At 38.9% G+C, this 27,585-nt stretch overlaps 1 protein-coding gene across 6 annotated transcripts in view; it reads left to right on the top strand.

The window, feature by feature from the left end:
• Mettl25 (methyltransferase like 25) overlaps positions 1–27,585 on the top strand; it is an 80,951-nt gene that overhangs the window by 39,140 nt on the left and 14,226 nt on the right. For all 6 annotated transcript variants that reach the window (NM_001108089.1, XM_087557226.1, XM_087557231.1 and 3 more), the window contains 4 exon segments: positions 294–388; positions 3,202–3,231; positions 4,219–4,292; positions 24,167–24,260. In NM_001108089.1, coding sequence (NP_001101559.1) covers positions 294–388; positions 3,202–3,231; positions 4,219–4,292; positions 24,167–24,260 — 293 coding nt within the window.

Below are 27,585 nucleotides of genomic sequence, written 5' to 3'. Positions count from 1 at the left end.
ACTGTTGAATTTTAAGTTGTTTTTGCTAAATCTTATATAAATAGTTTTTGGCAAATTGGTTAATATCAGATCTGAAGCTTACACACGAGGTAGCTGTTGCTGAGCAAATACATTTGATGACATTAACAAGCTGTCAGTTGACAAACGTGGAATGAACTGTTAAACATCTTGTCACCACTTCATCTTCATCACCGTGACTGCCTCAATGACTGCTTGGCTCTCAGAAGATTATTTATGGCCTTTGGAAGAGGAAAGAGTTTTATTTAAATAATCCTTATTTTTCCCATCTGCAGGATATGCTAAAGAAAACTGGGGATTTCCAATGTGCCACTATCTGAAAGAGGAGAGATGGTGCTGTGGCCGTAATGCGAGAATGTCAGCATGTTTGGTACGTCTGTATCCTAGACACGTGAGAACTTTATCCAGATGTTATATAGTTCATTATTTTTGGCAACGATTGTTTAACAACCATTAATGTTCCTGAACATTGCAATTTGTGAGAAACATGATAAAGGTATCCACCCATCAACTTTACATGTGGTATCACAGAAAAGTTTATATGTGGCTGTCTTATTTATGAAATGAAGGGCATCAACTGTGGGTCTTAACCGAGGAATTAGTTCAGCACTTTATTATATATAGCGTGATGGTGTCTGTATATTTGTAAAAGTCTTTGCATATTCTAACTTTTTATAGAATAGGAAAATATTTAATTTAATTTAACTGTTTAATTTAACTAGTCAAAAGCTTTATTTCGTTTGATTTGAATGGTGTCCCTAAGTATAGAACATTTTAACCCTTACCATGATTTGTCCCATATTACCATGCGAGCTTACAAAAGGGCAAGCTAAAGGTGAATGTTATCACCAGAAAGCTTAGATGATGCAGTTAGTTTGGGAGAATGAATCTAGAAGACTAAATTGGAGAACCAAGACCATAGTTAATTATAGAATTATATTCTTAAATATTCTGGGCATAGTGCTCTTACCATTTATGCAAAAAAAATTACAATAACTGAGATGTGAAATGGCTTACCTGAACTAATCATTGCACTGTATATATGTGGGCATCACAATGTGTTGCTTTACATAGATGTAGAGTAAGTTTTTAAAAATAAGATATACTTGGTTGAACAGTTTGGTTAATTCCCAACCATTATATAAATGAATTCTCTCGAAGCCTGTTGTTTCTACATTACTCGTCTGCTGTTACATGAATCTAAGAGGTTGTTGTATCCTGTGAACAGCTTAGAGATCTAGTTCTTCTCAAATGATTTTCTTACGTAGCACAGTTAACATACTTGTTTGGAAATTTCTCTTCTTTCTTCATTTTATGCGTAAATGAAACACACTGAAAATGTTAGAATAACAATCATTCTTAGAAGGTCATGATCGAGGCGTGCTGCTCACCAGGCATAGACCTAAAGGCAAAACATTGAAATGGACTTTTTGAGGGGAGTTAACTTGATATACATTTGTTGTGTAACATACATGGAAGCACGTTTTCATACAGTGAGCATCCTCCACCCAATCTGTGTGGCATGAGGAACAGAGAACTGAGTAACAGGTTAAATAACAAGGTTGGCTTCCGTCACTTGCTGACTGGCCTCAGTTTCAGGTAAGCTATTGCTCATGATGACGCCAGTGATCCTGTGTGTGTGTAAAAGCTGCACTGACACAAGATAGACGGTACTGTTCATTTTAACTCAAAAGGAGTTCATTTCAGCTATAGCTCAAACCTATTTATGGAAACCTAGAAACCTGAGGCAAAACACACATCAGTTATACTTTATCTGTCTTTGTTTGGAGTGTTTCTAATTAAACTTTAAAAACAAAATTTTAATTAAATACTTAATACCCAATAAATGTGTAAATGCATATCTAAGAAGTTAAAAGTTTTATATATAAATTATATGGTAAATGTCATATATATTCAATATGATTATTAAAAGTGTTTGTCCTAAAATATCTGAATTCTTAAGTATAAATGTAGAAAATTAACAAAGATTCATATAAGTGAGGTATACTGTTCTATTGATTATATCTGTGTTACTGTGACTATAATACCTAACAGTAATAGTGCAAATAATAGTGCAAGAAAGCTTTATTTTGGCTCACAGTTTCAGGGGGGTCTCAATTCATTGTGGCAGGGAAGGCAGAGGAAGGCAGGGGAAGGCAGCCTAGTTCATGTTAGTAAGGGCACAGTGTTCACACCACGGCACATCAGGAAGCAGAGGCACCATGACTAACCAGAGACTGTGTATAACCTTTTGAAGGTTTCCATCAGCTGACTGTCTCTGATAGAGCTTCCCAAAATAATAACAGCACCAAGTAAGCATTCAAAACACAATGAAACACTGCACACTTAGCACGTTCCACTTCCTCTGACATTAGACCGTATGAAAGTTCATGTGACACACAGATTCTGTTTTTCCCCTAAAATGTTCTTCCACCTGCAATTTGTCTGTGTTTGTTTGGGAAAGATGAAATTAAGAGATCATGGGGATAGCTAACTGGTAGAATACGTACGTAGTTAACAAGAACCTGGGTTTAATTTCCAACACTGGAGGAAAGCTAAAATTTCATGTCCCATAAACTATAAGATATCACAACGAAACCCTAACCCTAACCCCTAACCCCTAACCCCTAACCCTAACCCAACCCTAACCCTAACCCTAACCCTAACCCCTAACCCCTAACCCTAACCCAACCCTAACCCTAACCCTAACCCCTACCCCTAACCCCTAACCCTAACCCTTACCCTAACTCTAACCTAACCCTAACCTCTAACCCTAAAAAAAAAAAAAAAGATATCAGAGCGAAGTTTGTCAATACATCTGTGATTATCATATGTACGAGCAGCTCTGGATTTGTTTGTCTGGGCCTACTAAATACCAGTCAGACTCTGCCATATTTCCTGCTAATTCCTTCTACAATTCAGAGTGTATAATCAGAATATGAATGTTTGTATGTATGACACGTTTCCATTATAAATTAGTCCTAATTTATACAGGCATATAAGGTGACATTCTTTAATAATATTAATGCTTTTAACTGTGTAAACTTACATGTTATCTCTTAATTAATCTTTTTCACTTAATCTTTTTGCTTGTCACTATTGCAAATCCTTGTAGAGTATATTTATAAATCTCATAAGACTAAATATGTCAGCTGACTTTGTCTTGTTTCTTTCTTCTTTAAGGCATTGGAACGGGTTGTAGTTGGCCAAGGGGTAAGTGAGAGTGTTTAATGTAGCTAATGAACGAATATAGTTTTTCTCTCAAGCCCTCTCAAGACTTGACCTGTTGTTGAACTTGAAACCTGGTGGATTTTAATAAATATCACCTCTGCCTGTCATCGCTGCACATTCAAGTATATACATGCTCTGTGTGTTTAAATTAAAGTGAACTTTCAGCATGATACATTAAGGTTTGAGGAAAGTTTACCCTTTGCCCTAGTCCTATGTATCACATAAAAAATACATGTGTCAGAGGATACACGCTCTTGTTTTTTCCTCATTTAAAATACACCGTAAGTGTTAGGTGGATTTATTACTTGTGAAAAAAGGAAAAGTCAATTCTAAGACACATCCAGTTTATGCCTAGAAAAGCCAAGCACAAACTGCTTGAAAAGTGTTGATTTTCTTTCCCCTCCCTCCCATCTGTACTCACCAAGATGGCTCAGACTAGTTATTCAAAGAATGAGCATTGGAAGGCACTCCCTCCATTTCTCTTGGGAAACAACTGTAAAGCTTTATTTGCTCACGGTAACTTGAGAATAATCATTGATTTTGTCCCGTTTGGTTTTCTCTGTGAATTTTATTTATGTATATTATCTTATTTAAAATGCAAATGTGTATCATAGTTTGTCATTACTTTCTTATTCAACTCTTATTTTTTATAAAATATACATTTATTTACAAAGTACCTTTTTATAATATATATGAGTGTATATATATGTATATATATTATCTTAATATAAAGGAAAAATTATCATCTACTCTGTAGCTATGCAGAAATTTGTAAGCAATTTGTAAGTAACAATATTTCAAACGAGTAAATTTACCAAAATACTTGGCATTGCAGGAGGACACTATAATGTCTTCCTCTATTTAACAACCAGGTCAGGCTTATAATGTTTACTATACCCTAAGTCTGTAGAATTAATCTTGTTTCTGGGTTTCATTTATTCTAATACATATATCTGCATTTTTTTTCAGCTACCTACTGAATCACTCTTCTATCGTGCTGTTCTTCAGAATATTATTAAGGATTGTTATGGCATCAGCAAATGGTATGAGAATTTTATTTTGTCATTTTTGCTGGGGCCCAGAGATAGTTTACCTATTACATGAAATACCTTTGGTTCAATAGCAAGCAATCAAACAACTAGTAAATAAATAAAATACCTGTGTTAAATTGTTAGATGAGTAGGTTTTTTTTAATATTTGGGTTAATTTTTGAAGGGTAAATTATAATTAGTTTTAGTTATTCTTTGAAAAAAATAAAACATTTTGAAGGAAGAACATTGAGTTTATTAATGGTTACTAAAGGATAATCAGTGTGACCCAGAGTTGGCCCAAGCAAAAAGGAGCCAGAGTCTCCCTAACCTTCGTCACATTTCATCATCTGCAACAGTGGAATGATAGTGCCAGCCTCAGGGATTTTCCGCAGGCGAGAAAGAGTGTGACCGTGAAAGTACAGCAGAGAGTGCAGTGGCAGCCAGTCAGTTGGAGATAGGAGATACTGGTCCCTCCATTAGTTGTTCTGTTGGTCTTAAGGGGCTTGGATAATCCTCCCAGTGAAGCTTTGTGACTAAGGCAGACATTTCCCTTTCCCTTCTCTGTGGCACACACCGGCACTCAGATAGTATATGAGAGGCCATCAGAAACGCAAGACATCATGATTCAACTGGGCTCAAACCAAGGTATTGGGTCACCAATAGAAGCCCTTATGAAGGCAAATACCCAGGTTTACCAGGCAAATACTCAGCTTCCATTGAGTTGCTTTTACATTGAACAGGGCATCTTTTGATGTTGCTGAACTCATGGGACCGCAGAGCAGAAAGATTCAGTGAGGAAAACTGGGGCCTGAAGGTAGAAGGGTATACTCTTTCAGTGTCAGGGAAGTTTGTACAATGTCTTGTGAGCATTTTCAACCCTCTATCTTATTCCATACCCAACTTTTTGCCCCTTCCCCCTTTCCTCACATTAAGGTTAATTTGTGCTGCCCTAGTAATCTTGGATGTGTGTCCTTACACTAGAGTGTAGTTGACTTTCCAGACAGGACTACACTAACTAACCCTTCCTTTCCTAGCAGATACCAAGTGCTAATAATGCTCAGTTAGGAGAGGAGCTTTGCGCCCACTTGCCCTCTCCATACTAGAATTTAGACTGGCTTCAGCTGCATGGTCTTGCGTATGCTGTCATAGCTGCTCTAAGTTCACATGTGCAGCTGTCCTGCTGCGTCCACAGACACTGTCTTCTTAGAATCATCCAACTTAAATTCTTCTGTCCCCCTCATTGGTAGGGTCCTGTGATTAAGGCTAAGGCTGAAGAGAAAACTGGCACTCTAACCTCTGGTGAAAAGATGACCTTCTCACTAACAACTTAGCCTTACAGAGACCACAGGAAAAGCTCCATTTCCTCTCTATCAAGCTTCCCAGCACTGATTAGTTGCCCCTGTTTCTTTCCCCTATCAAACATGGTAAAATAAAAATTGAGAATTTACACTGTTTCTCAGCAGTAACCAAGTACTCCAGTGTCAGTGATCTAACTTGGGTCATAGCAGTAGCAAGGATGAACATAGCAGTAGCATGTAGAGTATCCATAGAGACCGACTCTGCGGATGTTTATAGCACTTCACTCATAGACGTACAAACTGAAGGAAACGAGCTCCTATCAGGGACCGCTCACTGGGCAACAAAATAGAACAAAATAGTTATATACAACAACCTGGCTGAAGCTCCAGAGAACTGTGTTAGAGAAAAAACCCAATTATAAAGTAAATGTAGTATGATTCTGCTTCTACTCATTCTTGGGGATGGAACATAGCTCAGTGGAGGAACAGTTTTCTAGTATGCACAGGCCATGGGCTTTGTCCCAGTCCCACAACAGGGCAAGGTGTTGGGGACAAAAAGTCTACCCATTCAGTATGTTCTTGAAATGACAAAGTTGTAGAAGTTGCAACATACTGCTGGTTTGGAGCGGGGGGGAATGAAGGTAGGGTGGGAAGGGAAAAGGGAGAAGGTAGGGTGGGAAGGGAAAGGGGAGAAGGTAGGGTGGGAAGGGAAAGGGGAGAAGGTAGGGTGGGAAGGAGTGGCTGTGGCTGTAAGACTGCAGACGAAGCGACCCTGATGTAATGGAAATGCGGTCTAGGCTGTTAGAATCAGAATCCACTGCTTTACCATCTTGAGGCATGGCAAGCTACATTAAGGGTTTACTTAGACATCTTCCTTCTTACAACTTTGTGTGATCTCATATTTTATGATAAAATTCACTAAAAACAGTGGGAGACAGAAATACAACAGTGGCCCACGTAAAAATCCTAGGTGTAAATAATAAGGTAACAGTAAATGACCAAAATTAAGAAAAAGGAGGGTAGCGCATGACTTTGAAAGACAGAGGCACGTTTGGAAAGTCTGTTTCAATAGATGTATGCAGCAGAACAAAACCTACAAAGTATTAAACAGAAGATCTCAGGACGCTAGTCAGATTTTCAGAAAGATGATTCTTTACCCAGGCATCATTTAAAAGCATATTTAAAAGCTATTTTTAAATAGCACTAAAATCTTAACTAAAAATTCAGCCATATCTAGACCTGGGCATGGTCAAACACACCATAACCCCAGCTAATCAAGAGACTAAGGCAAGAGTATTAAAGTTTATTGCCAGACTAGACTATATAGGGAAATTCTCCCCGAATGATCGGAAAAGAGAAAGAGAAATAGTATGTCTAATTAGAAGCCTAACCGGTAATTGAAGACACACATGAGGAATACAACAAGAGAAAAATGTATGTCTGAAAAACCAAACAGCAAGCTCTCCAGCGGATTAGAAGCTCCCTGTGACCCAGTGCCTTTAAAGGCTAACCCAGAGCATGGATGTGTGAGTGCACACACACAATTTACCAAAACGTACACAAGAAGGCTGGATACCTAATAAAGCTAAGACAGTCATGAAGGGGAGGGAGGTGAAGGAGAGGGAGGGACATGTTGTCCTCATGGTAGAAGCTTTATACAAGGGAAGGAATGAGGTGGCAGGATGGCACAGCAGTGTCTGAAGGAGTCTCGTGTTCTTTGGAAGTTTTACACATAACTGTAGTGCTGTGTTTTAGTAATCGTGCATATCCATCCTTCACTGGCTGCTCCATCCCTACGCATTTTCCCTGTCCCTCGTACCCTTCTCAGCAAGTCCCCCTCCTCGCCCTTTGTATACTATGACCCCTGAGTTAGCTGGTGCTTCCTGTGTGATTGTGGATGTGGGGTTACTTACTGGCCATGACTAACTTTCCAGTGATGATACAACTGAAGAAAATGATACCCACTCACCAGCAGCCCTCACTATCTGCTGTCTAAGACTAGGCCTTAAAACCTCTTCTTGGAAAGGAGTTTTAAAAAGAACTCATCCTGTGAAAACTGAAGATCTCATAGCACCCATCTTAATCTTTTGCAAAAACAACACCCTAAGGTAAAACCTACCCCATGGTCCATCTCTTAAGAACCCCACTGCCTGTCACATCATCCAAGAGAACACCAGGCTTCCAGGACCTACGCTCCAGGGCCCGAGCCACCAGACAGCATGAGCTTAACTTGATTGAACTCTGTATGTAAGCTTTGGAGTTCAAAACCCCCAAAATACTGTGACTTAATCTTTTTACATTTTGTTTAGTTTTCTTTGTTAACTCCATTAAATTATCCTCAGGTAAAAAGTTATTATAGAATGCCTGCAGCATTATTCTCTAACTTTCTCTGTGTAATTGCTTGTACAGTCTTAAGATTGAAGTCACTGTTTTTCATTAACTTACCCATTACATTTTATTCTATTATACTTTTAGCACTCAGTGCACTTAAAAGTCAATAACTCGTAGAAATTCCTTTATTTCATTATCTGGAAATTTCGTACCAGAAAAGGAATTTCACAAGGTAAAAATCTCTTACAGCGCTTACACGAGTCAGGAAGATAGAGTATATACACTACATACACTACAGACACACAGCTCATTCACTCGCATCCTTATTTTTGCAGTGTTGGGATGAACCCACACATGCTAGGCAAACATTTTACTGCTGGAGTCCATCACTACTGTTGTATCCATATCAGTCTCTTCTGTAATGAGAGCCATAAGAAGCAGATCGTTTTATTCTATTGTAAATTATGACTCACCAAGTTTAATCTTATTTTTTCTTTTAGTCTTACCAAATAGTAAAGTGAAAACCCAGATCTTTAAAACTTTCTCACAAAATTACAGCAGAACCTTTAATCTGCACTGTATAGTCAAGTTAAAATTAAAAGGACTGTATCTTTTAAACTGAAATGTAATTTAAAGATTTACAAAGAACCATCTCATGATGTTTGAAGTCTTTAATGTGTATCAGCATGTAAAAGGTACCAGGTGAGTCCGTGGCTCTCTGGTGGTGCTGGAGAAGCTGAGGCTTGTACGTTCTATTGTGTGCTTGCATTCATTTATTCTGTGTACGGCTGCTTCACCATTCCTCAAAGTGCACCCCTTGGTTGGTTGGAGAGTGTGTGTGCCAACACCGTGCTCGTAGGGTTGTAATCAGGGAGGAGCGTATGAGTGGTGTTGTGTTGCCTCGAGTAGAATCTTAATTAGGTCTAATGCAGTCATTTCTATTAAAAGAAAGAACACATCCTCCTTAGCATGCTGACTGTGCTTTATTCTCACACAGGCCCCTTTAATCTGCCCTGAATTTCCTCTGTTGTTTTTCAACCACTATGTTTTTCTAACTTATTGAAAATATTTGATAATTCTTCACCTTTACATAGCCAATCTAAAAGATATTCATTGTCACATTCAAAGCCACTTCTAATCTCTCTCTCCCTCTCTCTCTCTCTCTCTCTCTCTCTCTCCTCTCTCTCTCTCTTTGTCTCTCCCCCCCCCCCCTCTCTCTCTCTCTCTCACACACACACACACACACACACACACACACACACACACACACACATCTTTCCATTTAGTAGATTCCTTGCTTTCTGAGCAGCTGCTCGTGCACCCTGGCTGTACTAGATTATCGCATTCTTGTTTGACTGTTTTGTGTCTCCTGTGCTTTTTGGAACACTTTGATCTACCTGGTATATTCTCTTACCCACTTCTGCCACTTCTTTCCCCTAGAACATGCAGCAGATGGAATCCTTAGTGTCCTTTTAACTCCACACGATGCTTTATTTTTTACCATTTTTTTAAACCTTTCTGCCCACTGTACTATAATAACTGACTTCTAATGATTTTCATACTAAAATGATTTGTCCTTCTCCACAGCCACCTGGTGAACTCCTAATGGCCACAGTCCTGTGAAATGAGAAGTCCTCCTCAGATCACATTTCCTTTATTGATCTTCTCCCAACTCACTTGTAGTCGTCCATGCTTCCTTTCCTTTACAAAAATATGTAAACGGACTGGTACTACTTTTCTTTTTCTTTTATTTTTCTTTTTTTTTTTGCATTTATTTTTCTCTTTTTTTAAAATTTTTTATTATTTATTTCTTTACTTATATTTCAAAGGTTATTCCCCTTCCCAGTTTTCTGTCCATAAGCCCCCATTCCCTCCCCTCCCCCTCCCCAGTACGGGTTTTCTCCATATACATCCCCCTTATTGCCCTCCCCCATATTCTCCTGCACTGGGGGTCCAATCTTCATAAGACAAAGAGCTTTCCCTTCCACTGGTGCCCCACAAGGCTATTCTCTGCTACATATGCAGTTGGAGCCCTGGGTCAGTCCATGTGTAGTCTTTCGGTAGTGGTTTAGTCCCTGGAAGCTCTGGTTGGTTGGCATTGTTGTTTTTTATTGAGTTGCAAGCTCCTTCAACTCTTTCAATCCTTCCTATAATTCCCTCCAAAAGGGTCCTATTCTCAGTTCAGTGGTTTGCTGCTATTGACCTCTATATTAGACATGCTCTGGATGTGTCTCTCAGGAGAGATCTATATCCAGTCCCTTTCTGCCTCCATTTTTTAGCTTCATCAATTTTATCTAGTTTTGGTGGCTGTATATATATGGGCCACATGTGTGGCAGGCTCTGAATGGCCATTCCTTGAGTCACTGCTCTATACTTTGATTCCATATCCCCTCCTATGGATATTTTCCCCCTTTTAAGAAGGAGTGGGAGCATCTGCATTTTGGTCATCCTTCTTGAGCTTCCTGTGGTCTGTAGATTGCATCTTGGGTAATTTGAGCTTTTTGGCTAATATCCACTTATCAATGAATGCATGCCAAATGTGTTTTTCTGTGATTGAGTAACCTCACTCAGGATATTTTCTAGTTCATTCCATTTGCCTATGAATTTCATGAACTCATTGTTTTTGATAGCTGAGTAGTACTCCATTGTGTAGATGTACCACATTTTTTTAATCCATTCCCCTGTTGAAGGGAAGCTGAGTTATATTCAGCTTCTGGCTATTATAAATAAAGCTACTATGAACATAGTGGAGCATGTGTCTTTGTTGTATGTTGGAGCATCTTTTGAGTATATACCTAAGGGAGGTATAGCTGGGTCCTCAGGTAGTTCAATGTCCAATTTTCTGAGGAACCTCCAGACTGATTTCCAGAGTGGTTGTACCAGTCTGCAATCCCACCAACAATAAAGGAGTGTTCCTCTTTCTCCATATCCTCGCCAGCATCTGCTGTCACCTGAGATTTTTATCTTAGCCATTCTGACTGGGGTGAGGTGACTAAAGAAGGTGAACATTTCTTTAGGTGCTTTTTTGGCCGTTCGATAATCCTCAGCTGAGAATGTTTTGTTTAGCTGTGTACCCCATTTTTAATAGGGTGTTTTGGCTCTCTGGAGTCAAACTTCTTGAGTTCTTTGTATACTTTGGATAGTAGCCCTCTATCAGATGTAGGATTGGTAAAGATCTTTTTTAATCTGTTTGCTGCCGTTTTGTCCTAATGACAATGTCTTTTGCTTTACAAAAACTTTGCCGTTTTATGAGGTCCCATTTGTCAATTCTTGATCTTAGAGCATGAGACATTGGTGTTTTGTTCAGGAAATTTTCCCCAGTGCCCTTGTGATCAAGATTCTTCCCCACTTTTTCTTCTATTAGTTTGAGTGTATCTGGTTTGATGTGGAATGGAGGTCCTTGATCCACTTGGACTTAAGTTTTGTACATGGTGATAAGAATGGATCGATCTGCATTCTTCTATATTCTGACCTCCAGTTGAACCAGCACCATTTGTTGAAAATGCTGTCTTTTTTCCATTGGATGGTTTTAGCTCCTTTGTCAAAGATCAAGTAACGGTAGGTGTGTGGGTTCATTTCTGGGTCTTCAATTCTATTCCACTGATCTATCTGCCTATCCCTGTACCAATACCATACAGTTTTTTATAACTATTGCTCTGTAATACTGCTTGAAGTCAGGGATGGTGATTCCCCCAGAAGTTCTTTTATTGTTGAGTATAGTTTTCGCTATCCTATGTTTTTTGTTATTCCAAATGAATTTGCAAATTGTTCTATCTCTATAAAGAATTGAGTAGGAACTTTGATTGGGATTGCATTGAATCTGTAGATCGCTTTTGGCAAAATGACCATCTTTACTATAATAATCCTGCCAATCCATGAGCATGGAAGATCTTTCCATCTTCTGAGATCTTCCTCAATTTCTTTCTTCAGAGATTTGAAGTTCTTGTCATACAGATCTTTCACTTGCTTGGTTAAAGTCACACCAAGATATTTTAGGTTATTTGGGACTATTGTAAAGGGTGTCATTTCCTTAATTTCATTCTCAACCTGTTTATCCTTTGAGTAGAGGAAGGCTACTGATTTGTTTGAGTCAATTTTATACCCTGACACTGCTGAAGTTGTTTATCAGGTAAAGTAGTTCTCTGGTGGAACTTTTGGGGTCGCTTATGTACTCTCATATCATCTGCAAATAGTGATATTTTGATTTCTTCCCTTCCAATTTGTATGCCTTTGACCTCCTTTCGCTGTCCGATTGCTCTGGCTAGGACCTTGAGTACTATATTGAATAAGTAGGGAGAGAGTGGGCAGCCTTGTCCAGTCCCTGATTTTGGTGGGATTGCTTCAAGTTTCTCTCCATTTAGTTTGATGTTAGCTACTGTTTTGCTGTATGTTGCTTTTACTATGCTTAGATATGGGCCTTGAATTGCTGATCTCTCCAGGACTTTTATCATGAAGGGGTGTTGAATTTTGTCAAATGCTTTCTCAGCTTCTAATGAAATGACCATGTGGTACTTATCTTTGAGTTTGTTTATATAGTAGATTACATTGATGGATTTTCGTATATTAAACCATCCCTGCATACCTGGGATGAAGCCTACTTGATCATGATGGATGATCATTTTGATGTGTTCTTGGATTTGATTTGTAAGAATTTTATTGAGTAGTTTTGCGTCAATGTTCATTAGGGAAATTGGTCTGAAGTTCTCTTTCTTTGTTGGGTCTTGGTATGGTTTTGTATAAGAGTATTTGTGGCTTCATAGAAGGAATTTGATAGTGCTCTGTCTGTTTCAATTTTGTGGAATAGTTTAGACAGTATTGGTATGAGGTCTTTTATAAAGGTCTGATAGAATTCTGCACTGAACCCTTCTGGACCTGGGCTCTTTTTTGTTGGGAGACCTTTATTTTTTTTTTTTCATCTTTATTAACTTGGGTATTTCTCATTTACATTTTATTTTTTTTTTTTATTAACTTGAGTATTTCTTATATACATTTCGAGTGTTATTCCCTTTCCCGGTTTCCGGGCAAACATCCCCCTCCCCCCTCCCCTTCCTTATGGGTGTTCCCCTCCCAACCCTCCCCCCATTGCCGCCCTCCCCCCATAGACTAGTTCACTGTGGGTTCAGTCTTAGCAGGACCCAGGGCTTCCCCTTCCACTGGTGCTCTTACTAGGATATTCATTGCTACCTATGGGGTCAGAGTCCAGGGTCAGTCCATGTATAGTCTTTAGGTAGTGGCTTAGTGTTGGGAGACCTTTAATAACTGCTTCTATTTCTTTAGGAGTTATGAAGTTGTTTAGATGATTTATTTGTTCTTGATTTTACTTTGGTACCTGGTGTCTGTCTAGAAAATTGTCCACTTCCTCCAGATTTTCCAGTTTTGTTGAATATAGGCTTTTGTAGTAGGATCTGATGATTTTTTTTTTTAATTTCTTCAGATTCTGTTGTTATGTCTCTCTTTTCATTTCAGATTTTCTTAATTTGGATACACTTTCTGTGACCTCTGGTTAGTCTGACTAAGGGTTTATCTCTGCCGTCTTTGTCTCTGAGGTGTGTTTCCTGCATGCAGCAAAATGCTGGGTCCTCTTTATGTATCCAGTCTGTTAGTCTGTCTTTTTATTGGGGAATTGAGTCTGTTGATGTTGTGAGATATTAAGGAATAGTTATTGTCACTTCCTGTTATTTTCATTGTTAGAGGTGGAATTATGTTTGTCTCTCTTTTGGTTTCATTGCAAGGAAATTATATTCTTGCTTTCTGTAAGATGTAGTTTCTCTCCTTGTGTTGGAGTTTTCCATCTATTATCCTTTGTAAGGCTGGATTTGTATTAAGATATTGCGTAAGTTTGGTTTTGTCATGGAAAATCTTCGTTTCTCCATCTATGTTAATTTAAAGTTTTGCTGGATGCAGTAACTTGAGCTAGCATTTGTGTTCCCTTAGGGTTTGTATGTCGTCTGTCCAGAATCTTCTGGCTTTCATAGTCTCTGGTGAGAAGTCTGGTGTTATTCTTATAGGTCTGCCTTTGTATGTCACTTGACCTTTTTCCCTTACTGCTTTTAATATTCTTTCTTTGTTTTGTGCGTTTGGTGTTTTAACTATTATGTGATGGGAGGAGTTTCTCTTCTGGTCCAATCTATTTGGAGTTCTGTAGGCTTCTTGTATGTTTATGGGCATCTCTTTCTTTAGGTTAGGGAAGTTTTCTTCTATAATTTTGTTGAATATATTTACTGGTCCCTTAAATTGGAAGTCTTCACTTTCTTCTATACCTGTTATCCTTAGGTTTGATCTTCTCATTGTGTCCTGGATTTCCTGTACATTTTGGGCTAGGAGCTTTTTGCGTATTAGATTATCTTTGACAGTTGTGTTGATGTTTTCTATGGTATCTTCTGCCCCTGAGATTCTCGCTTCTATCTCTTGTATTCTGTTGGTGATGCTTGTGTCTATGGCTCTTTGTCTCTTCCTTTGGTTTTCTATATCAAGTGTTGTCTCCCTTTGTGCTTTCTTTATTGTTTCTATTTCTATTTTCAATTCCCCCACCTGTTTGGTTGTGTTTCCCTGTAATTCTTTCAGTGATTTTTGTGTTTCCTCTCTAAGGGCTTCTACTTGTTCACTTGTGTTTTACTGCATTTCTCTAAGGGAGTTCTTTATGTCTTTCTTAAAGTCCTCCATCATTATCAAAAAATATGATTTCAAATCTAGATCTTGTTCTTCTGGTGTGTTTGGATATCCAGTGTTTTCTCTGGTGGGAGTACTGGTCTCTGATGATGCCAATTAGTCTTGGTTTCTGTTGCTTAGGTTCCTGCACTTGCCTCTAGCCATTGGGTTGTCTCTGGTGTTTGCTTGTCTTGCTGTTTCTGAGAGTGACTTGGCCCTGCTGCAGGCCTCTGTGTCAGCACTCCTATAGAACTGTTTTCCTGTTTTCTTTCAGCCTTTCCTGAGAAAAAGTGCTCTGTTCTCAGCTGTGTTGGCGCTCCTGGAGACTGTCTTCCAGCTCTAGGCGTGGGCAGGAATCAAAAGGTCCTGCCCCTGATTGCTAGTCTAGGTCCTTGGACCCAGCAGGCACAGTTGACACTATGCGATTCTCTCTTGAGTCTGGACTGTGGTCAGAGGGTATTCTCTGAGTTTTCAGGAGTATACACACTTCTGAGGTTCCAGCCCTCTTCCCCAAGGGATTTGGGTGCAAGGAACTGTTTGGCCAGATCAATTTGGTCCTGGGCACAGACTAGAACCGCGGGTACCAGCAGCTATCTGTTCCTCTATCCCTGTGTCCAGAGGCACTGTACAGTTTCCCCTTGACCAGGGATGTGGGCCGAGGTGTTCCGAGGTGGCAGTCTGTCCTGCGGCCTTGGGATGTCTGCCCTCCTGGGTGGTCCGCTCTCTTCTCCACAGGATTTGGGTGCAGGGAACTAGTACTACTTTTCTACTTCCCTTGAATATATTCTGCTGTGGTTTACTTCCCCCACTGGAGCGAATGAGCCTAGTCTGGAGCCTTGATTTCCCTGTTGCTGACACCACAAGCATTACTCAGCACTTTTCCTTCTTTGCCTGGGGTCTGTGTTCCCCACAGCTTGTTGGTCAGTGTTGGAGCATACTTCTCTCCTATTCTAATGAAACACTGTTTGGCTTGAAGGAAGGAGTGCAGGAAGAGATGGGCTTTACATCCCCCACTCCCTGGCTGGAATGCTCTGCTGCAGACCCTTGTGTAGCTCTCCCCTGCTGGCTGCCTTCAATTCCTCACTAAGTGTCATCTTCTGCAGAATGTCTTCCAGCCCCCCTCCCTCCCTCCTCACTCCTTTCTGCCTTGCTTTCTTTCCACAGTTTCTTACTGCTCTTCCCTGTTTCACTTAGGTCATCTCAGAATTCCTATGATGTTTTTTCATGGTTTTCCTTAGTATAACTGCTGGGATCCGATAACCAGCCTTCAAAGTATCTTTAAACACTTGGAAAAGGATAAATTGGACTTTGATCAGTGTGGGTTTATGTCCTGCAAATTGTTGTTCCAGAATGATAGTACGAAAGAATTTGGTAGAGATGTTAATAAGTTCATGCTTCATCTGATGTCCCCCTAGTCATATTGTAAAGACTAGGTAATTGGAAGAGTGACATTAGAGTCAGGATTAAAAGAGAGGTATTTGGGGATGGCTGAGATAAGATTATTGCCATTTCATGACTAGTTTGGGCAACTTTGTGAGACTCTGAGATGAAGAAAAAGATCATAAGCACAAGAGCTCTACATGTCAGGCACGAATCCTGCTCCCAGTGTAACAACAGTGACGTCTTCAGTGTTTGAGTCTCTTCCCCTCCATTTTCTTCTCTGTAAATAGAGATTGATAATGATACCTTAAGGCAGTACTTTGAAAGTTAAGTCACTGCTAAAACAAGTTTGAAACATAGTGTTCATTACCTTTTTAATAAATGTCTTTGTTGAGACCATCTCTCAGAGTATATATACCCTAATATTCTTAAAGTGCTTTGTGAAACAAATTCTAAAAAAGCATTATGAAAAGAATTATTCTGACTCCTCTGAGAACCTCTGTTGGTATTTCAATCAGTATCTGCCTGTTCAAAATCTAAAGGCACTGACAGCAGCGACATAATTGTTATAGACATTTGTGAACAACTGTAAGGTACTAACATTCTTATTAAATAGAACTGTTTAGTATTTTCTGTTAGCTGTAGTAAATACAGGCATGTTTTACATCTTGGAAGTTTTGTACAGCATCCTTTCATTGGCTGACTAATCTTTGCTGTCCTCGATAGTTTTATTTGTGACAGAATTCCATCTGTCTAGAAGCCTGCAAGTACTTTTGACTGTTTTCCTCTGAATATTATTTACCTATATATCACAATGCATGTATAAAATATTCTGTAATACTTTAAATGATATACCAAGCAAGTATTACTTAAATTCATGTCATCTAAATGTTCAGAGGAACCAACTCTAATGTATTTTTTGTTCATGTGACAAAAACTGTCTTACTTAGGGTTTTACTGCTGTGAACAGACACCATGACCAAAGCAACTCTTAAAAAGAATATTTAATTGAGTCTGCTTATAGGTTCAGAGATTCATTCTCTTAACAAGACAAGAATAGGACAGCATCCAGGCAGGCATGGTGTAGGAGAAACTGAGAGTTCTGTGTCTTCATCTGAAGGCTGCTAGTGGAAGACGCACTTCCAGGCAACTAGAGGAGGTCTTATAGCCCACACCCACAGTGACACACGTAATCTAACAGGGCCATATCTTCTAATAGTGCCCTGGGTCCAGCATATACAAACCATAACATATACCGTCTAGTAAATAATTTGGGGACACTGGATTAGAGGACAGGGTTGTATTTTGTCATTTGCTTGCTTGCTGGCTGGCTTGTGTTTTCTTTCACAAATGAAAGATTAAACCTGTGTCTGCATTTTATCTGTGTTGATGTGTATGCCTGCCTATGTGCACAAGTGCATACAGGTGCACGTGGAAGCCAACAGGTGATTACTTGTCCTTCCTTGACCATTCTCCTGTAAGACAAGTTCTGCCACTAAAACTGAAGTTCATGATTTGTCTAGCCTGGTCGGCCTAGCTGTCTCCATCTCTCCAGTTTTCCAGGGCTGAGTGAGGTTAAAGCCACAACCTGCTATGCAGAGTTTTTTTACCACAGGTCTAGGGATCTGAACCTAGGTCCTCATGCTTGAACACCAGGTACCAACCAACTGAGCACCTACACAGGTCCTTGAACATTCTGGTTTTTACATAACATATTTTTAAAAGAAATTATCACATCTATGTTTTTGTTTGTCTCATTCAGAGTTTGGGAGATGCTGTCCATGTAGCATGGCGCCTGTGTGGAGGACAGCTTATAAGAGGGAGTTCTTCGCTTCCACCACATGTGTCCTGGGAATAGATGAGGTCATGAGACTTGGTGGCAGTGTTTTTACTTTTTGAGCCACCTCCCCAGTCCTCCTTGACGATTTTTCTGTGATGAAAAGAAAGCCTGTGACTAGAGAGTTTCAGAAGGGACTGGAGAGCTGAGTCAGTGGGTGTGAGCACTCACACTTCATCCAAAAGACCAGTCAGCTCACAGCACCCATGTTGGGCTCTGAGTGTGATGTATAACATCATTCTAGCTCTCGGGGAGCTTTCATGTTCTGGTGCAGCCTGTCTTGCACATAGGTGTACACATATACACATAAATCTAATCAAAAAGTTTTCAAAGATACAGAAAAGAAGGAAACTAATAACACTCAAATCCTTACTCTTAGGTATTTTCTGACAGATTACCTAAATATCGAATGAAAAGATTTCTATTTTATTGAAGTATTTCAACATAAATTAAGACAGTGAATATGCCATGTAAGTAATAAAATTATCCAAACAGACTCTAAATACATCTTGTTTCATAATGAAAAAATGAGATTAGCACTTTATATTTAAGGCTGTTATATTCTGAAGTTATCTAGACAGATTTCATTGTTATAAATGATGATTATAAAACTGGAGGGTGGGGACTAGTTATGGCAAGTTCTGACACAATGACTAATATTACTAAAACACATAATACATCCATATTCATCTTTATTCCACTCATTTATTTTCTGTAATTTAAGTCTTGAAGGTCTTGGGCCTGCACCATTTTCTCATGTAACTAACAAAATTCAGTATCTTTCGAACCATAGGTGCTTCTAAGTACTGGTCAAGAAAAATCCTTTTCCTTAAGTGGGACAAGAGAATTGCATGGCTATTCTGTAAGGACATAGGCAGAGAAGGGTGTTGTGGAATATCCCTGTATCAGTCACCTGTAGCTCAGAGGTGACCATTCTTCATTTGCAGCTTATTAATATAAAGTGTTAGTTCCACCCCTGCTCTGCAGGATGTAGCATTGGCTAGGGGTGACTGACTGAAGTGTGGAAAGCAGATTCGGGCAGCTTATTAAACCTCTCCATGTTATTTTTCTTCCTGGCATGAGTAAATAAGAGCTGGTTATACAGAGCTGTTTGAGGGCTGACTGAGTTAAGGAACAGTGTATTCTTTACTTTCCAATTCACATTGTGTTTTCCTTTAACATTTTCACCATGTCCTAACTTTTTCCTGTTTGTATTGTTAGGCTTGCTGTTGTTTGTGTTCCTACAGTACATACAGTAAATATAGTGATGCACTTTCCTGCTATTGTGTAATAAGGTTTGTTCTGGTTATTTGATTAATGATTGCATCCACTGTTGAGATCCTCCCATATGCTGACTATGCTAGGCACTAGCAAAATGTCGTAAACAAAGCAGTAGAAGTTTTCTTCAGCTACTTAGAGTAGTGGTGACCTCAGTTCAATCCCTGGGCCCACACAGTAGAATAAGAGTATAGAGGTTGATTGCAGTCCTCCACATAGGCCCTACAGCACACCCATGCTCACACTCAAAGTCTTATGTGTCATAGCTTGAACATTAAATGAATACTTGTTTGTGATATGCTAGTGTAGGTCTTTTACAGTGATCTCAAAATTTGGAATTTAGAAGGTTAAAAAAGGGAAAAATAAAATTATAATGTTCATCTCCTTTGGAAAGGCCTACTAAGTTCAAATATCAAGGAAAGGATAATCAGAAAAATAAGAATATGTGAAAGAAATCTTTGTGTCAGGATTCCGATTTCATCTGGAGTGCCAGAGAAGGCTTCCTTAAGGAAGCACAGTTTGAGGTAGGTTTTGAAGGGAGTTTGGGAGTCCAAGGACAAAGCTTGAAAGTAGAATGAATGTTCCAAGGACAGTGTTTATAGTTAAAAGAAAGTGTACTCAAAACGCTGTGTAAGCGCCAGTGTTGCCGAGGAGACAGTGTCACAACTCAGTGTTGGAAAGCTCAGTGAGAACCACAGGGCAGGCTGCGTCACTCCGGCAGGGCTCACATCTCACTCCTTAGGATTCAAGATTCATGGGACATTCTGGAAGAATTATAAAGCAAGACTGACCCAACCAGTCACCATTCTAGTTCTAGTTGGCTTATAGTTTCTTCCTGCTGCTACTGAAGATAAATAATAATACAAAGATTTCAAATGTCCTATGCAACAAATCATTGTTTAGTGTTCTAAAAGTAGTCTTAACAATAACCGAGATTTTGGAGCTATGAAAGTAATAAAAACTGAAATTATTTCTCTTATTTTTAAGCAGTCTAAATTAATAAATCCAGGAATCAAACCAGTTCACTGATACTTACATTCTGATGTTAGCCTGCAATGCCATCTAATTCTGGTAACTGTGATGTTGCTTAACCAACTCCTAGCTTAGGAACAGTTGGCAGTTGATAGCTGCTAACAGAGAGAGAGTTTTATTTAAAATGTTGGACTCTGGTAAGTTGACCTCATGCCAGTAGAAGTCCATGTATCAACAAATAAATGGGAAGCACAAACTGAACTTACTGGGTAAAACAGAGGACAAAGAGTTGGGTGGGTGGGGAAGAGGGATGGATCTGGGAGAAATTGGGGGAGGGATAAATAGGTTCAAAATGTGTGAAATTCTCAGAGAGGGAAAGTTAAATAAAATTGCAAACATTACTTAACAGAAATGAATACATATTGAATGTAAAAATGTTAATGAAATATTTTTATAGAAGGCTAAAAAAAATTTCCAGGCGCTTGGGGGATGGCTCATTGGGTAAAATGCTTCCTGCCTAAGCCTTAGGACCTGAGTTGGGAATCTCATGTACCCACATAAAGCCACACCTATAATAAAACCATCACAGGCCTAGAGCACAGGGGCAAAGCAAGAGAGCGTGAGGCCAGCCAGTCAGCCAAAATGTAGGGTTCCAGGTCAGTGAGAAACCCTGTCTGAAAAAGTAAAGTGGAGAGGAAAACAGACACACACACACACACACACACACAGAGAGAGAGAGAGAGAGAGAGAGAGAGAGAGAGAGAGAGAGAGAGAGAGCGCCAAATGTATGAATTGAATTCAGGAATGGTTTTGTTTTAATAGAGCACAGAGAAGGCTCACTGGGTAAGGGTGCTTTCTTCTAAACCTGATGACGTCAGTTCAGTCCCTGGGCCCACATAGAGTAAGACTATACAGGCCCTTGCAAGCTATCTGCTGTCCTCCACATGAGGCACCACAGCACACCTATCCTCACACGCATAAATAAATGTAATTTTAAAATAAAAAGATAATATGCATGGAGACAGCTAACAACGTGTCTTGTTCTAAGGGCTGTTCATGTCTTAGCCATGGTAATCCTAACATTTTCTAACAAGGAAGTATTATTGCTGTTAGGAAGCTAGTCGATGGCAGAACTAGTGTAACTGAAAACACCATTTTTGTCTATGGTACTTTCTCTATTGAGGAACTCCATAAGCAACAGTGAATAGTGTACAATAGAGTCCTGTCATCAAGGGAAAGACTTAATGGCTTTTCCCTTTGGGTGCAGGGAGGCTACTCTACAAGCATTCTTGAGATGAAAAGCAGGAAGTGACATTTGATGGCATCTTTTGTGACTAGCTAATCAGTTCGGTTCAGTATTCCGTGATGTGTAAGTTGTACCTCTCTCCTTTATCAATATCTATTAAAGCATAAGATGTACAACTCTTTGTTGAAACTGAGAATGACTCATAGCCCTGTAAAACATTTGTTTTGGCTTCCTCAGCCTGTACCTATTCAAACACCTTTCCACTCAAGACAGTGGTAAAATAACAAATTGAATGAAAAGATAATAAGGGCTATAGAAGTTCAGAATAAGTAAACTATTAACTACTTCTCAAAAAAGACTATGTGCACGAGCTTTTCCGTGTGAATTCAGTTAAGGAGAGTAGGGGAGCTGATTCCCTACTCAGAAGTGATTACTGCACAGATAGAACAAGTGAAAGGATGTTAGATAGTCCAAACCAGTAAGCAAGCATTTAAAAGGAGAAAGCCAAAGTCTACAGTGTAAGGATGGTATGTGAAAAGGTGGAGAAATGTCGCTATAAATGTGAATCCTGGTTGTATCATTGATGGAATAGTTGGTCAAAACTTTTGGGGTCAAGAAGTGACAATACACTTCTTCTTTTAAAAAAATCTTCTAAGAACATGTAAACAGAAATGAAGAAAGATATCAAGGACAGGTGTAGAACACTGGTGGGATGGTGCAGACAGGGGGAGCCAAATGGCGCAGGAAGCAGAGAGGACAGACTATGGGGAGGGATAACAGATAGGTGAGAACTTGGAAAACACCTTATAGAGAGCTGCTGTGGAAGCTTCCAAAAGTATGTACATATGCGTATACATGCACATAAGTTTAAATGCTGTTACCCTGTGAAAGGGGGCCATCCCCCTCCCAGATCCCATAGGTCATTAAATAAAAACCCCAGTGCCATGTGCGAGTTGCCTCTCTCAGAATCAGCCAATGAGGTATCATAACCCACCTCCAAAATGTTTCAAGCTACTGCCACTTATTTCGGTTACCTTCCAGACCATGGTAAAAAAATCTCATTTTTTAAAGACCTCACCTACTTGAGTTGTAGAGTAAGGAGGAATCAAGTTTCTACTCACCAGGAATCTCTATCCTCACTGGATATTTTCATGTTTCTGGAGCGTTCTGTGGATACTGATGGGGCAGAAAAATCATCAAAAGTCTTAATCAATTGTGAACACTGAAAACTATGATAAAACTGGCATGGTAAGATATGCCACTGACGTAGCACAGATGGTATAGAACTAACCAGCAGCATTCTGGCTGAATTTAAAGCTCACCCCACAAGATGGAATTCATGCCTAATAGTGTTAACTAGGCCAAAATACCATAACTGATTAGGTCATGGACCCTGGGGACAACCTAATACTGTTGTTCTGCTAAGTGGATATAACAGTACCCCCATGTAACAGTAGCCCCACCCCCATGTTCTTATCTTTATACCCATAGGTTAGTCTTTATATCCATGCATACTTCAGCCCTCATCCGAAAACCTAGCTTTTGCAGTAGATGGTGTTGATGTGGAGATCCACAACTGATCAACCTGCAGAGAATAGGAGACTGTGGGGTGCTTAGCTTTAAGTGAGGCATCTGTGTCATACCTCTTCACCCTAAGGCTCGGGAATCATTTCAGAAGAAATGGTGAAAGATTTGTGAAAGCCAGGGGGAGGGGCTGTATGTGGTAAAGCCATGTTTGCCAGACATGGCAGCATCCTTGAACACATAAAGTTGTGACTTGATGCATAATACATCAGACCACCCATTAGAAACATGAGTTGTGGATGGAATCATGGAATCTCACCCCTAGGTCAAGAGATATTAGCAACTGATAGAGACTGGGAGACAGAGAGCCAGCTTTTATAAGACCCTGAGAGGCTACCCATGTTCCAGTAGATGATGCTATACCCATGCACATATACACAACACTTAGTGGGCTTTATGGGTTTACTAAAAACAGCATTTTGAGTAGAGAAGGAAGGTGATGAGGGCTTATGGGGGATAAGGAGAGAAGCTAGGAAGAAATAGGGTGCATTTGACCAAAGTATATGCATGCATGTGTATATAATTCTCAAACAGTAGTTTAAAAAATCATCCAAGGGACACTTGGAGTTATGATTATTTGACATAAGTAGAATTGAGGTTGCTGTCTTGAAGTTTAGCTGAAGAAACCTAAGATACATTATTAAGGTACACAGGTAGAATATAATGTCTAATCATGGGTTTAATCTTTCACATGTAAATGAAGCTTTATTTACCACTTTTGATAACATGTAGGTACTGATTTTTTCATGCCTCTGATTTTTACATTATGCTTAAGTTGTAGCCAAAACTGAGAGATGTGATAGTCCATCTTAGTATTATTTAAATTGAAAACTATTTCATGATACTCTGTTTAAATTGCAGTGAAAATCTGTAAGGCATAAATGATAGTCAGACCCCAATTGGCTGTTAGTGCTTGGTAGCTCTCTTTGAATAGCTGTTGAAATATTGCCCCTGTTAGAGTGTGTTGCCATAAAATGTGCAATGTAATGTCAAGCCAATAAAAGAAAAATGTGTTTTGAGCACAGTGGAAACTTTTGAGGACCTTGTTAAATGGAGATTTTTAATAGTATAAGTTTGAAACATCTCCTACATAGTATTGTGTGCAGAATATTATCTTCCACTCCTGCGTGCTCCAAGAATTCTCAGATATAATGTCACTTACAAATGTCACAAAAGTATTACTTCATTTTCATCACATCTGGATTTTGTGCCATGTATATGGAAGATATTTTAAAGTACTCCATGTTGAAATGTAAAACTATCTATACTTTAAAGTGGAAAAACTAAAAAGATATTCGCTTTTGTTTTGCAGTGAGCAGTACGTTGGTAAAATTTACTCCAAATGTTCCTCTTTTCTGGAGTATGTCAGAATGTCTCTAAAGAAGCTGGGATTAGATGAGTCCAAGGTTAGTAACTGATTACCTTTTATTTTCACACAGTGCAAGAATTCCTGGTAGAGCAGTGGGTTGAAGCAGGATAAAATTGTTTGCTTTCTGCTTATCTCCCTCTTGTGAAAAGTCTCAATTATGTTGAAGTGAAGCCTCTATTACCTTTTTTGTAACTCACTGTCCCTGTCAAATATATAGAAAGTTTACTATTGTGTATCACCAAAGAGACTTTTTCTTTAGGTTATTTAGTTAAAAGAATGAGTGATTTCTCTAAATAAAGTAGGGTTGAAAAGTAGAACATTATAAATGTAAATTAGAATTGAACAAAGAAGAAATGATTAATTTTTAGATTATTTATTTGCAGTTTTATGGCTTACTCTAAGTTTCACTATTTAATTCAGAGAGCCCACAAGTGTGGTCTTTCTGTTAAGTTGTAACATTTCAGTAGCTCTGAACTAACAGTGGTGATAACATTGTTGATAATTATTAGTAAGCTAGTTGACTCTACAGGGGGTGGGGAGGACTCAATGTAATTGAAATTATACACTAACTAAAAAGTTAAATTCACTACCATTACTCTGGCATATTAAATTGATTACAATTTGGAAAGTAATAATATATTTCTCAGTCTCTTTTCTGGCTGGTGTGATAAAATGACCTGACAAAAGCTTTAGGAAAGAAAGGTTTCATTTAGCTCACAACTCTAGGTGACATCCTTCCATAGCAGGCAAATCAGAAGGGTAGGAGTTGCAGGGAGTTGGTCGTCTCATAACCACACTCAAGGACAGGGAGCAACATCGGCTACTGTCTCTATTACATAGTTCAGTGGCCTCTAGCTACTAATGCTGACCACAGGGAGTGGGTAGTTCTACCTTGGTTTTAAATAAAATCAGTATAACCCACCATAGACTTGCCCATGGACTATCAGGATGTAGACAGTCCTACAGTGAAAGTCATCCCACATGGCTCTTCCTAGATTATGCCCAGGTGATAGTTAAAACTAACCATCACAATATGAAATTATTCTTTTGAACGAGAAAACTTACACAGAAATAATTATTGCATCAGAGTTAAAGGACATGGTTGCCTACTGTCCTGGTAGTCATTGTGAGATATTTCCTTACTTCTTAAAGCAGCTGGACTAGTAGTAGTTTTGTCATTGTGTTTCCTATCAAATGGTTAAGAAATAGTTGAAAATTTAGAAATAGATAATTGACACAATACATGTAAAACTCCAGTATTTATAAACGAATGCTGACTGCATGACACTACTTACTATTTATCTCATTTGTGTATTATTTTTTTTAATGAAAATGAAACTTTATTTCTGAAGATAGCAGTACACTTGAGAGAGAAAATGTTAAATAAAGACAACATGAACTGTATCAAAAAGTCAACGTATGCAGCCTGGCTCATAAAAGCCTCCATACAGAGGGAGTGAGGAACTATAGAGTCTCCTGCAGTAAAACAGGGAATCTAATATGCTCACTCAGCTCATTTGTGTATTATTATTAAGACCTAATTGATATAATTCTCATAAGTAGTTTTACTTAATAAAACAAAGACTCTTTTACTTTCGAATGGATGATTGCACCGGACACTATGGCTTACTCAAAGTGAAAACATACTATCCTTTTCCAAAAACAATGCGCACGCACGCGCACACACACACACACACACACACACACACACACACACACACACAAGAATTCAAGACTAATATTTATTCTTTCTTCTGTCTTTGTCTTTTCAAGTTTATTATTGATAATAATAAGCACAGTAAAAATTATTTCATCTATTAATGTGTAATTATTAGACTATTATAATTAACATTTACTAAGCACTTTGTGAATGGTGCTATGTTAAGGATATCACATTGCCTCATTTTTTCTTCAGAAAAACATTTTCAATTGACAACTGAAATCATAGGGCAAACCACTAATCCCCCCCGAAGTGGAGAGATACAAGAGACTGTACACATAGGAGCAAACTTTATAAAGTATAAGTTTGGTAGGAAATGAACCACAGTTAGAAAATCTGGCGGTTTCTCAGAGGCTCAGGGTGGACAGTTCTAAGAATGAAAAACTTGAGGTATCCTGACAATTGTAAGTGGTCCTCATGCTGTTGAGATGTTTGCCTTTGAATCCAAGCATAAGACATATTCATGATAGTGCTTTTTACAGAGTACATAATTTTTTATACCAAAAAATTTACAATGCACACTGTCAATGGACAGTGAAGAGATAGAAGTAATCACAGCCACATTGCAACGTGACAAGGACACTCAAAATAATAATCTGCAATTGCAAATGAAGTAATATATTAAAAGTTTGGATTAAAAAACTGGACATCAGACAAGAGCAGATGCACAATGTAAACAGAGATTTTGGAAATAATTAAATGTTATTAAAATAGACATAATTAAAAATATTATACCAAGACAGAAAGAGTATAAAAGCCAGAGTGGTGGATGCCTCTAAGGAAACAAAGCAGGACTGATTCACATATAATCTTACAGACTGTGATAGCATAGGCAAGACCCAGAGCAAGATCCAGAAAACTCTGAGCACGGAGAAGTGGACAGAGTCCCACCTCTCACCAAGAAGCCATTTGCAGTTGATACCTACTGGGAACAGGGAAATCTCTCAGGGGAGTGTTAACCATATTCTGAGACAGGTAACCTGCGTAGGAGTAGTTGCCTAACACAAAACAAGACTCCACGTCTTTTTGGTTTGGGGAGCTTTGTGTGTGTGTATGTGTGTGTCTGTGTGTGTGTGTGATTTTTTTTTAAATCTTATAGTGTTTGTTCTGCCATTCACTGTTTCTGGTTTTGAAGAGTAAAGAAAGCAAGAGCATGAAGTGTTATGGGAAACAAGAGAGGGGGGATCAGGAAGGAGTTAAAGCAAGTGAAAAAAAATCAAAATATATTGCCTAGGGTAAAAAGGAAATATTTCTGAATAAATGACTGAATGGATGGATAAAACTTAGTGTAAGCAAGCAGGAAATTTTTGTGACTTTCGAGTATACTGAGCACAGCAGAGGAAACAACCTCTGAGGTTGAAACTGTGTGAGCAGTGAACTCAGACTGTAAAACAGAAAACAAAGGCAGAAAGAAAGAAAGAGAGAGAGAGAGAGAGAGAGAGAGAGAGAGAGAGAGAGAGAGAGAGAGAAAGGAAGGAAGAAGCCAAAGGAGTCCAAGTACTGGACAAGCTAAAGTTTTATCAGAATGAAGAAAATAAAAGGAACAGAAGAAATACTTGAATTGCTAATGATGGAACAGTCCTCCATTGGCCAGTTAGCAAAGCACAGATCCAGAATTCAGAGACCACCAACACCAAGCAGG

This window comes from Rattus norvegicus, chromosome 7 (genome assembly GCF_021556685.1).
Source record: "Rattus norvegicus strain SHRSP/BbbUtx chromosome 7, alternate assembly SHRSP_T2T, whole genome shotgun sequence".
In the NCBI taxonomy this organism is placed as follows: domain Eukaryota; kingdom Metazoa; phylum Chordata; class Mammalia; order Rodentia; family Muridae; genus Rattus; species Rattus norvegicus.
The sequence above is the reverse complement of the archived record's forward strand: the minus strand, read 5'-3'. Positions and strand labels throughout refer to the sequence as shown.